This window comes from Epargyreus clarus, unplaced genomic scaffold (assembly GCF_041222505.1).
Source record: "Epargyreus clarus isolate Ecla_fem2 unplaced genomic scaffold, WU_Ecla_fem_2.2 ptg000017l, whole genome shotgun sequence".
Lineage (NCBI taxonomy): Eukaryota > Metazoa > Arthropoda > Insecta > Lepidoptera > Hesperiidae > Epargyreus > Epargyreus clarus.
This window is the reverse complement of record NW_027332225.1, coordinates 12885968-12898727: the sequence shown is the minus strand read 5'-3', so window position 1 is coordinate 12898727 and position 12760 is coordinate 12885968. Positions and strand designations below refer to the sequence as shown.

At 31.1% G+C, this 12760-nt stretch overlaps 1 protein-coding gene across 2 annotated transcripts; it reads right to left on the bottom strand.

The window, feature by feature from the left end:
- Positions 1-693: 693 nt before the first annotated feature.
- LOC140749067 (clavesin-1) lies at positions 694-9915 on the bottom strand. Of its 2 annotated transcripts, none has more exons than XM_073082087.1 (6): positions 9895-9915; positions 3975-4121; positions 3163-3257; positions 2387-2528; positions 1730-1923; positions 694-1136 (listed from the first exon to the last, which is right to left on the bottom strand). In XM_073082087.1, exons 2-6 carry the CDS (start codon positions 4114-4116, stop codon positions 840-842), a joined length of 870 nt encoding a protein of 289 aa, XP_072938188.1. In that variant the 5' UTR covers positions 4117-4121; positions 9895-9915; the 3' UTR covers positions 694-839. The 2 variants fall into 2 exon arrangements, with proteins under 2 accessions (XP_072938188.1, XP_072938187.1); XM_073082086.1 differs by lacking the exon at positions 9895-9915 and adding an exon at positions 9500-9867.
- Positions 9916-12760: the final 2845 nt, after the last annotated feature.

Here is a 12760-nt window from a genome sequence, read left to right as displayed (position 1 = left end):
TCATTTTATTCCTTTAATTATTATTTGTACATAATAATAATGTGAAAACAAAAGAATTGATTGAAGATAAGACATCATTTTTGAATTTTAATTAAACGGGTGTCTTTAATTGTTCTTTGTTCTAAGAACCCTTAAAAGAGTATGTAAAGGCCATGTCCATTATATTTGAAGTCACAAGAAGCTAAGTACGTAGTCGTAACTTAAAATTAAAATTAACTCGTATTAACTGAATCCAACGTTATTTTTATGAATATACTAATTATAAATTAACCAGAAGTATGTACTATTTTAAAGGAATGAAACTATAACCAATAGGAACATTTCTTTATTTCAGTTACACTTTACATACAAAATCATATAAAATACTAAAGTTGTACAATATACTCATAGTAAATCTAGTAACAATATTACATAAAAGCAAGAAAAGATCAACTGATTCCATGTCAAGAAAATATCCATTGATTTAAATATTATGTCATGCAACTTACGATTGCATTACATAATACATATATGTTAATTGATAACAGAAACATTCTTCCCATTCAAAATAGTTAAATGTTAAATCCAAAATTTTAGTCTTAATTGTAAATATTCTTTTGTACTACACTTTTATAACTTACAATACTTATTATTACTATTTTTAAGTCTTAATATGTACTTGTTTTAACTATTGTGTTGCAGTTTTACATACATGGTCTCTCGTTTACTTAAGGTTCTGATAATGTGGGTTATGTGGGTAGTAGTTATTTACCAGGGAAACTGTTTTTATGTAGGAATAGGCTATGCATAATATGCATAAGGCTCTCGTCGATCAAATTAAAAAAAAATAGAACAAAATTCTAATCAACAGTAAAACCCAAATTTCTAAGTTCCTGCGCCATGAAGTCGTCTTTATACATATCTATTTTCCTGATCCATTCTTCAATAGACACAACATGCTCGCAGTAACCACCGTACTCGGGCGGCAGGTACTTGGGGTGTATGTGTTTGTGTAAGGAGCTCATGTCGTAGCCGTGGAAGTGGAGGCGTTCCCACGCTGCGCCTGGTATGAATTGTTTGAAGAGGTAGAAGAATGTGTTGAGGAACCAGTTGTAGTTCACGATGTGGAGCCCGTGGTTCGGGAGCGGGAAGGAGACCTGGAATGACAATTTAAATAGATTAGTAGAGCGGGCGCCAATCTTTTTGGCAGCATGGTCTATACAATGACATGTAGTAGCTACATGAGGTAATTACGCGTCGCATTCAGAAAAGTAATCTCTGAGGTTTTGATAATCAGGCCAAAGAATAACACAAATAGTTTGAAATTTTACATTAGTAGATATAAAATTTATTTATTTATGTCGTAACATGTAATTTACAGGCTTAACCTAAATAATATTTTATGAACAAATAATAGCTGTAAGCTGTAAATGTACATTTGTAATGTGCAAATTTAATGAACGATAAGTGTCCCTAGAGATGATAATATAAAGTGAAGTTTTCCAGTGAGAACGTATAGGAAACAGCAAGCTCTTGAATATAACAAATGTTTATTTTCACAACATGTATTAGAGAATCAAAACCTTTTATTTTTATGAAAACATTACACGATTTAATGTGCAGAATAAACTAACTGTACTTAAAGTAATTAAAAGCTTACAAAATAATTATTTCCGCTTAATGAAAGGGAAATATACCAGGTAATTATGATCTTTTTTATGATTTAAGATTTCTAACTTAATTAACTTACCCCCATCAAGCTGACGATTTGGTAGGCTATAGTGGGCGTGAGGTGCCGAACGTGCCTCACGCTAAGACCTTCGAGGTCTACGATGATGGTGACGCCAAGGATCTGCAGTTTGGGCTGCATCACCGCAATCTCGTCCATCAGGAGAGCACAACGTACTACATCCACTATTGGCACGGAGTCAACGTCCCATCGACCTGAGGAATTAGAAATAGTACTTATTTAGGGCTCACATTAAAATATTATAGTAGTATTATAAATATTCATAGTATATAAATATAAATATTCATGTTTTATATATTATAAACTTAAATGAAATATTAAACTATAATTATTCTTAAACAAAAATTGTAGTTACACATTAAAACTACTTTAAAAGATTTTGTACATTGATGATGTATTATTTATATTTCAAATAAAAGAAATTGCGATAAGTATATGACCAAACATTGTTAATAAGAATGTTTAATTTAATTTCATCATGAAAATTAACAAAATCTCTTAAGAATAAACTGATATCTTCAATAAGTAAGAACATTTTCACACGAAATCCCTTTAATGAAGTAGAGGAATAAAAAAAATGTAATTTTTAAATTCCGTAGATGGACCAAATTCAAGATGGAAGCATAAATTAGTAAAAAATATAAGGAAGCTATTTACCAAATCTCATGAGAGTAATCCTTCCATTGACGGGACTGTCGGGGAAGGTGCCTGCGTATACTTTCTTCACACTCTTCAGCCCAAAAGCTCTACATTCGTATAAGTATGCATTTTTCCGCCGAAAATCCTCGTATCGCACCATCTGGAAATACAGACAATCAATCTACTTTTAAATAAATATTTAAGTGTTGCATTACTCTTACATGCAGACTAATTTTGCTTTATATCAACCCAATTTACTGAACACAATTGACAAAAGGATTTGTACGTGTTGTAGGTTGATTAACCTACAATCCACGTGTACACAACATATTGTACGAACATCTGTCATAAATATAGCCGTGACATCATTTCCTTCATGACATAGCATAATTGGATTTTCGTACTATGGTAGTGGCCGTGAATGAAACTTAGTTTATACCTCCGTTTGATACACCATGGTGTGTGAAAGGCGCCAGTTTTTATGTCAAGGAATCCATAACAATCGGTTGGTGACCGGATGTTTTGAGTATTTCCTAACTCTATCGTTTTATAATTTCATGTTATACCTAATAATTGTTTGAACAAAGAATGTGAATGAATGTGTGATTTGAAGAAGAAGAAAAAAATACTTGATTTTTTTCTGTATTATATAAATTTCAAGTAAAATTTTCCATGACACATATGGGTTAATCCTATAAGTTCAATGGTCCTATCGTAATCCTATTTTTTGAAATTAGAAATAGCCTATGATACTGAACTGGTAGTTTCAAAATAAAACCTTGAAGATGACATACCAATTTATGAGCTAAAGCGGGAATGAACCGCCGACATCGCAGAAATCGTAGAAGGTAGGCGTCGTCGATGCGCCGAGGACTGCACTCGCCTCTTTCTGTAAACACCGTTAACTATGCATCAATACCAGAAATATTCATGAAATTCACCATTTCTAAGTTCTAGTTACATGAGACATTTGGTATGTTAAACTTGTTCTATTTTTTATTTAAGCAGAAAGCAGCAGATTTCACGTTCTTAACCTTTACACAAGTACCTACTTTAAAATACAGCTGCGTCCAATTTCAACATATAAAAAATATATCATCAGAGGTAAGCAATGTAATTTAAAGTAATTGATTATTCTCTATATATATTTTAAAATATAAAGTAGCCATATTTCATGTAATTACAGGGACTATCATCATTACTTTGTTTCGAATAGGAATAGATATAGATAATGATATTTATGATTGCCGGGTACCCGAAGTCCATTGTTACGTAAGAATAAAACAGAGTAAATGAGATGGAACACAACAATGAGATGTAAGTTCTTACATACATATGTATGGAACGGTTATGAATTTTCGTCAATATGCTTTTCGCTTGTGGTTTCACTTAAAAATGAAATAGCACTATTCCACATGTCATTTAGTACGACAACGAAAAGAAATGCAAGATAAAACATATACTTATGAACGAGATAGACATAGCAGTGACGTCATGATAAAAGATGTTACATCGAACCAATTATGTATATAGAAGTGATTAGACAGCAGCGTACTCTTTCTATATACTTGTGTAAGAACGAAATGCAAATACTTTTGTCTCTTACCATAAATCATATTACGAAACTCTTCGATTACTCGACTCCTGTTCTGTGGGTCCTCGTCGCAATTCCGCCGCGCGTACTCCTCAAACTCTGCATCCTCGTATCTGCTGACCTCCGCTTGAAATGCAATGTCGATGAAAGGCATTGTAGCTGGGAAATAAAAAAAAACGAAATTACATTAATGATTCAAATAAGAAATTACCAAAAGGATTCCCATATTGTGATCTTCTAGTAGGTACTCGAATATGAAAAAAAGGTTTTTTTTATTTGCAGAAAACTTTGCTTTGTATTTGCAGAAAATGACAACAGCAGATATTTAAATTCGCACACTTAGATTTTTGCTTTGGGAGTAATCAAATCCGGGACCTCCACCCACAGTAAAGTGGCTTCTGTGACACGCGGAATATGAAAGTGAATTATACTCAGGAAGTTGGTTAAAAATAAGACAAGTTAAGAATGTCGTCTACGCTTACCTACGCGTGAAGTGGCCTTAGAGAAAGTGAACTATGTATTTAATGTTTTATTACTCAATAACTTCACTTAGAAGCTTTACTTTTACTTATAAGACCTTTCTTACAACAATGAGTGTAATAACTTTGTTTTTACAAGTAAGTACTTTATTCTACATAAAAGTTAAGTTCTTAAGAAAATTCTAAATTCTTTTGAACATTTGGGTCTCAACATAGTCATGTATACAGCACGGTAGTGCACACATAAAACTTACATATATAGCAGTAATTTGCACTCAGAATCGCAAATTAAAAATTACCGCACCTAGAGCTTGTTGGTTACGTCGATAATAGCTAGTTTGTAGTTTAAATGTGTGGCTTAAATCATCTCGTAACCATTATGTAAAGTTGCGATTCTATGATAAATGGAGCTCGAGGTGGTTTCATGGATATTTTGTTTATTAAAATTTTCTGACGAAAAATTTTTATTGGATGTTCTAAAATATTAGGTACATGCAATCGTTTCTAAACTTATGCAAAATACAAAAACAAATGCAAATATAAAAGACTAGTAAAACATTAACCAGAAATCATAAACATTTAGACACAATAAATAATTTACAATTACATAATATTGACATAAGAAACTTTTTGCTTCGCAAACGCACACGTTTCCTAACATTATATATGTGTGTGACATATGTTTTTATAAGTTAAATAACAATAATAATAATGATATATTGCTATAAACGTTGAGTGAAGCAACACGTATTAAAAGATCGTTAGCGAATACCGCGACTACTTTGTTGCCTATGACGAAGATTAGATGTAATGATGTTTGCAACATAATGCTGTTACGGATTTCAGGTGAAAATATTTGTATCGAAACAACTTCTTATTTACCTATCCTAGACTTACCGGATTTCTGTATACCTTATTCTTCCGTTCTAACATCACAAGAGTTAGTATACGGTAACGCTTGATAACCAAAATGTAAGTTATGTTAAACAATTAAACCAAGAATAGGCCGCCAGGATGGGAGAAAAGATCGAAGGAGAAAAATGATTAATTTTACGATTTTTCGATTATTATTATCGATTTATATGACATGTACCTACCAATCATTTTTACACGCTTTATAATAGCTTTACTTGTATGTTTGTCAGTGAGTAACTCCGTTTTTCAGTAGAAAGATATCAACATACATCCTTATCTTACCCTGCATGTATGAAAGAATGAAATAGAATACCGAAAGCTTTTTAGTTGATTTTATCATAAATATCGTGTTTTTTAGTTTTTTGAACTATATTTATGTATTTATTTATTTTGTAAGTAGTGATTTTATTTCTTGCGCAACAATGTGTGCAACATTGATTTTTAAGTTTATTTTATTTAAGTCCGTTTGGGAAAACATTTGAGTGTATTTTCAGTGTGGAACGAATGTGTGCGTGCCGATGTAACACATAATTTATTTGTAGTATTTTTTTTTGTCAGTTTGCCGAGTTAAAACTTATTTAAATAGAAAAAAATAAGAAAAAGAAGTATAATTGTTACGTTTGTGCACACACGCTATATAATGTATGTATAATTAAATTAAACATTTACATAAACGTAATATAATAGCTATAAATAAAATTACATTAAGGTAATTAAATTACTCTATGTCGTTTATTTGCTTTGGAGAGCAAGTATTAAAATATATAATGTACTATTAAATAATTTAATGTATCTTGTTCATTACGTAAGTGTTTTTTGTACAATATAAATATATTTTTAATAAGCATTTAAATATTTCACGGTATTGTTGGTGCTAAGTCAGGGTCAGGGATTTCTTTACCTTAACCTTTAATCTTGCGAAGATATCTTCTGGTTGAAGAAAAAATCCGTGACAAAAATGGTGTGTCTTATAATTATTAGGTTTATCATCATTAATACTTTATAGTCCGGTGGCTCGCGTGTAGTCTTAGAATATTCCTTATAAAGGGTCCTCTAAGAAGATCTCTTAAAATCTAGCCAAGTGCAGGTTTTTAGGTACACATTACCCCCCGGTATACCCTGCCTGTCGTAAGAGGAGCCCGAGGGGCAACGCGTTCAGAGGACTCCGGTTGCGTTCCGTAGGAGATCCCGAAGTCCTCTTGGCAACGCTGAGGACGGCCACCGGGGAGGTTTTAGTGCGGTAAGAATCCCACATAACCCCGTGTCGCTCCCACGTCACTGGGTGCCTTTTGAAGGTTTCCCCCTCGTAAAAAAAAAGGTACACATTACTCACTTTTGAAAATATGTGGCAATCTCTCAGGGGGCTCAAATTACGCTAACTTATACATTCGGACTTTTATATTTCCTACACAAATAAGTTATGAAAATGACTCTACACCTTACATCTCTAAAATCAAATAGCTATTATTATACATGCACGATTTGCTTTGTTATTTAGAAACAAAGACAGTTACCTCGTAAAGTTGAGTCAATACTTTGTCTAACTTCGCTGTTTGTTGTTTTCTAACTTAGCTCACTTACTTTGCACAATAAATATCATAACAATAGAGTAGGATAGGGATTACGCAAAACATATTTTAGTTTTCAATGTTGCTCTCATTTTCCCTTCTAATGACGGCCATTAGAATGCAGTTCGTGCACGGAGGCTATTAACCACACTCGTAAGGTACAAATGAGGTGATTTTGGTATTTAAAAATATTCTTCACAATTTTTGGAGTAGAGGTAAAAGAAGCAAACGGGAATGTCATTAAAGTTCATGACTGCCTGGTTTTATAAGCCGAAGTCGATCTACAAAATCCTATCTTGTCGATTGATTACTGATATCCTGAGCGGCAGTAACCACGTACTATTGTCTGGACCGCATGCTAGTTTGGTACTATTATATTAATAAAGAAAAGGTGGTGATATTCCGTCATCAGCCAACATAACTTCCTTGTTATCTCTCTATTTTTCTATGAGAGTTGACTCAACACCAGTTACTATTTACGTTTCATAGAAGAGTCTATCTTTCTAAACACTTACACTATCTGTGTGTCAAACATAACAGTAAATAATTAAATAGTATTTTTTGACATGTTACAAAATCCACATGTTTCAAAAATAATGAAAAATACAATTTAAATTTGTGCTATTATCTCGCGCTTAGAGTCCAGTAAAGAATAAAAGAAAACATATTTGTTTGGAAACAATACGGCAATATTAATCACCGTGTGGCATACTTAGAACATTCCAGAAGTTTGCATAGAACAGTGAATTCGACTCTGACTTGGACAGTTTTTTATTTATCGTACTTTCACCTTGTACTATGAGTAACGGTTTAGAAGGTGCCTACTTACTCGTATAAATTCGGACACAAAATTATACCGCACGGTACAATCTCGGTTTTTTAAATCTACTCTAAAGCAGTAGTTTTTTAAGTTAAATAATCAGTGAGATTGTCATGTCTTGTAAAAATAAATTAGTATTTATGAAACTCATTACTTAACTAACTTATCACGCTCATAATAATGCAGGTTTAATCATCAGCACTGAGATTTGTCTGAGGAAAAATGGCTACTGTATGATTTTTGCTATAATAAAGGTAAAAAGTTAAAATTACATGCCTTGTTTAATTGAAAAAAAAGTAACTGTTCTCAAATAAAACCATTTTACATATTTTTTACACGAAACACAAACAACAACAAAAATATAAGCTCAACTTAATTGTTCTTATATATTCAGGGAATCTTGGAATCGGATTGAATAGGAGTAAAATATAGAATCACAGAGTCTTCATTTAAATAGGTTATCACTTAGTGGTATAAGTAATACAGTTCACTCCCTTCGCTCACTTATAAACGAGACGAGAACAATTAATCACAAAATACTTACACATCTCACGTTTTTATTTTCACTTTAAAAATCAAGAAGTTACTAATCAAATACGTATAACGGTTAATGAATCTAAAATGAAAATCGAACTGTTCAATTGTTTAAGATGAATGCTGACCTTCGAAATTGTGTGATATTTAAATGCCAGACATTTGTTTTTAAGTTTTATTTATAGCAACAGTTAATTGTTATAGTTCTTCCACTATATAGCAGTTGGTAATTTTCCTATTCCAATCATTCCTCATATTTCTAAACCAGTTTATATCAAAAACATGTTATTTGGTGTACCTTCCTATAGCTTATAATTGGATTTTTATGATGCAGAGATTCACAAATAATATTTGTCGAGAGTCATAGGACAAGGAAGGTAACCTTATATAACGTTCAGTAACAAAGAATAGATTTTACGGTAATAGAAGCATTTGCGTTAAGTCATTTTATGTAGAACTATGTAATATTTATTAATGCAGTCATGACGTGATGATTTTTAAAACTGTTCTATGTAGTAGTTTTTCTATATCATCTATATCATTTTTATAACTTTCTGGTGTATCCATTTACATTTATTACTAAATAAATAGATAAATACGTGAAATCTAAGTGTATCAGGGAATAAATAAGCAGTTTTTTGACGTTAGTAACAGGTAGTTTGAAAGTAATATGTTTTGCATACATATTTTGAAACTTGATATTTAGAGTATCTATTAAAAATAATTATAGTATCTGTAAATTAACATTAAATTTTTAATATTTTCTATAATAGCTCAATAATTTACAGCGCCACAGGTCGAGTAAGAGTCAAGGTATTAACACATATATTAATGTATAGTAAGTAACATAATTCTGATTGCAAAAGTATTACAGAAAATACTCGTACTTCGTAATAATTTTATATTTTCGCGTAAATAATATTTAATTAGCGAAGATTTTAGCTGTCTAGTGTGCTGTCTTAAATTGAGAAATATAAATTACAGTGTTATTTTGAATTTTAGTCAGTGTTCTATTAAGTACTTACTACGCAATCATTTCAATGTCAGTTAAAGTTGTTAGAATATGTCCTCTATTAACGAAATAACTGATTGTTGACACAACGTTTTCAACTGATAAAGAACGAAAACGTTTGAACTATAACTTTTTATTACGTTTTGCATAACATCTTTATGATTTTTTCTATTTAATACTAAAACATCCATTAAGTTGTTAGCACTTACCTTATTTATACAATCACTATATTAATAAAACTATCACTTTTGTTATTGTAAGCACAATAAATTACTTTATATATTAAACCAATCACATTTACTATTCTACATATGTTAACGATATTTTATCAGTGTTTATTTACAACGGATTACTTATTTATAAAATGTCAGTTATCGCCGCGCGTGGCGTGCGCCCGCGCACCACCGGGTTTGAGACGCAGAATGATCACTAAGTACTCGGTATCACATAAATATCAATCGAAAATACTCCAAGTTCGTTTACTTTTGTGCACATATACAGATAAGTACATCATTCCAAAAACTGATGTCACTTTTTATTTATGTAATTTAATATTTTATTATTTAATTAATTCTTTAATTTTACTATCTAAGTTAGCACTTACAGATCTTACGCCACAGGTATGTCTTTATTTTTTGTTCACATTTTTTTTACATTTCAAGAATAATTTTTCTAATTTTTAAATTAACTAACATCATTTTAATTATATGTCGTTATAACTTCGCTTGTTGTTTGACACTGAGCAAAGGTTAACGTGACGAGCTCAACGAGGTCGATTCCCGATTAAAAATTAAAACAGTCTAGCAACCGACAGCTGACACTCGGAGCGGAGTGTCGAGGGTGCAACGAACGGAACTAGTAAAGACTGGGACTTCATAATGGTGTAGAATCATGGCGTGGAGTGTTTAGCGGTGTTTGTTCAACATTGAACAGTCGTTAGATGAGTTTGCGGCTAGCTTGTCGTGCCGCTAATGATTCATACACACGATTCGACAAAGTGAATAATATAGGTACTGAAGTACTTCTTCTACCAGATACTTTTCTGGTATTTATCTGCTATTAGGACCAGATTCTGGCAAAAAATTGTCTGCTATAATGAATTTTACCATAATACGAATATTATGATTTACTTTAAGTTCTTAAAACGCACATCGAAATAAATACATGGTAATAAAAGGAAAACTATTAAAACGCAAAATGTGCAATGTTTCATTTACGTTAATGAAATGTTAAAAATACAATATGTACTTGTAAAGTAAATAAAAAACATTGGCAATGAACTTTTTGCTGTGAAACCGGTTGGTGCCATAAAACTTGCATACAATGTCTTACAGATTTTCAGAATTTATAGGTACTTATAATTTATGGCTAAAGTGTACAATTATCTGATTTTATAGTATTAACAGTTACGATATTATTATTATATACGTTCGAGCCGAAATTATGTGAATTTAATTCCTTACCTAACTGCAGTTAATTATGTCAGTGAAATACTTATATACCTACTAAATATCTTGTAACTAATAGAATATAGGTACATGTATTATTTTCTTCTAGTGGATTATGCGCGTTTAGTATTAGGTTTATATCGATAATACATAATAATAAAAAAAACATATATATACATATATATATATATTTATTATTATGTATTATCTTATCATATATATTATGTATTAAATTACATAAGTTAACGTGGATAAAGCGGCAAAATTATCGTCACTAAGTGTGTTCTATTTTCAATTTAGAAGAACTCAACCTTAAGAACTATTTTGTGCGAATTGTGAGTACCTAATAAACATTTCGCAGTACGTCTGCAGTATTGGTAACATGAACCACCTTGAACTAGCAACACTGACGTTTTCTCCTTAATTTCACGCTACTGATGGCGATAGCGTAGAGGATATTTTAAATAAGAACCAGCTATTTCTGCTTTACCAGTAATTTAATCCATTTTCTTTAGTAAAATTCTTTCATATGATTTGCTTTTTAGACATGTATGATAAATTTATTTTAGATAAAAATAAAACTTACAATTTAAATGAACAAATTATCTAAAAACATAAGTACAAACAATATGTGATATACCTAAGTAATGAAATTCATCAAGAAGTAGTATAAATTCCAGAAAGTATGCACCTTATATATAATACATTGCATAAAACGTGTTTTAATAAACGCAAAGTTGTATTGTATCCAAATAAGATCACAGAGGTAAAAAAGAGGCGACAATTAACAAGAATAAAAAACACTTAAGGTATTCTACCTACTTACTTAATCCTCTATATGTACGTTGTCTGCTGATTCATAATTTCACACCACTGTGCCAACAAAGAAATCGAAGTGCGTCATTTAAAACATTTCATCTCCAAAGCCATTTCTGACACAAAATACGTTATGTTTGTGTTTGAATTGTTTTTAAGAAGAGAAAACAATATAGTTAGGCAATTAGTGCCTTGTAGAGTTCAATTCTATACCATAGATAAGTAAAGACTACTCACTCCTAACAAGAAAAGTACCCAGTTTTGGGAATTGAAATAGTTGCGTAAAAAAGTTTTGCCACGTCTCCGTGCTAAAATGTCCCTAAAATATTTGAAATAATTATTTATTTATTATGTAAATTACGCAGTATTAGTTATTTATTCGTAAATTTTCTCTAAAAATGTTTTTATTTGTCAAGAATTCAAAAAAATAACTTACTAATAAGCCGTGGCTTCATTCAATTTCAAGGCAGCGAAGTATCTTTACTAATCTATGTTATATACATAAAGACTCGTTTAACGTCAATGTTTTGTTTTAAAAAACTTTACGAGAGACCTTACTTTACTTAACTTGTTTCGATTTAGGTATGTAATTGTTATTGTTGTAAAAACTTAACAAGTGAACCGTTTAACTTTTTATTACAAGGATCGTGAGAATTAAATATAAATATAATTCACTCAAGATAAATTAACCTTGAGTGAATTATATTTATGGAATAGCGAGTGAAAAAATCACATTACTGTACACTTTTACGTCTGTGTAATTGTCTATTTTTGTACATAATTACCTACGTGTTTAAGGTTAATACAGTAATACAAGGTTTTTATGTACACACAAGTATACATTTTGTTATGTGCATAATAATCTACACAATACAGAGGTGTGGATTGGAGTCATTGACATCAAGTTTAGTTAATAATAATAAAAATATAAGTGTTAGATTGCTTGCTCATTCAATTCTATACGACATAACAAATTATTAAACCACCAACCAAGTGAGAAGGACAATATAATTATTGACTTAATATCTATTGTTTCTTGATGTCCACAGAATTAGCTGAAACTATTAAGTTGTTTAAAAATATCGCTGAACGCTTAAAACACTTATTTTTTGGTGATTTCTTAATGTCTGCAGATAAGGCGTTCCAAATGAATACCTGTGCAATGAAAGAATTAAAGAAGAAAAAATAAAGTCATACTCAAAAGGG

Bases quoted from the DNA above. Each gene is read 5' to 3' on its own strand.
- LOC140749067 (XM_073082087.1), bottom strand. From the start codon at position 4,116: ATGCCTTTCATCGACATTGCATTTCAAGCGGAGGTCAGCAGATACGAG. The intron at 3,258-3,974 runs GTAAGAGACAAA...CGGTGTTTACAG, and splicing joins GTTTCGTAATATGATTTATG to AAAGAGGCGAGTGCAGTCCT. The intron at 1,137-1,729 runs GTAAGTTAATTA...TTGTCATTCCAG, and splicing joins AAATCGTCAGCTTGATGGGG to GTCTCCTTCCCGCTCCCGAA.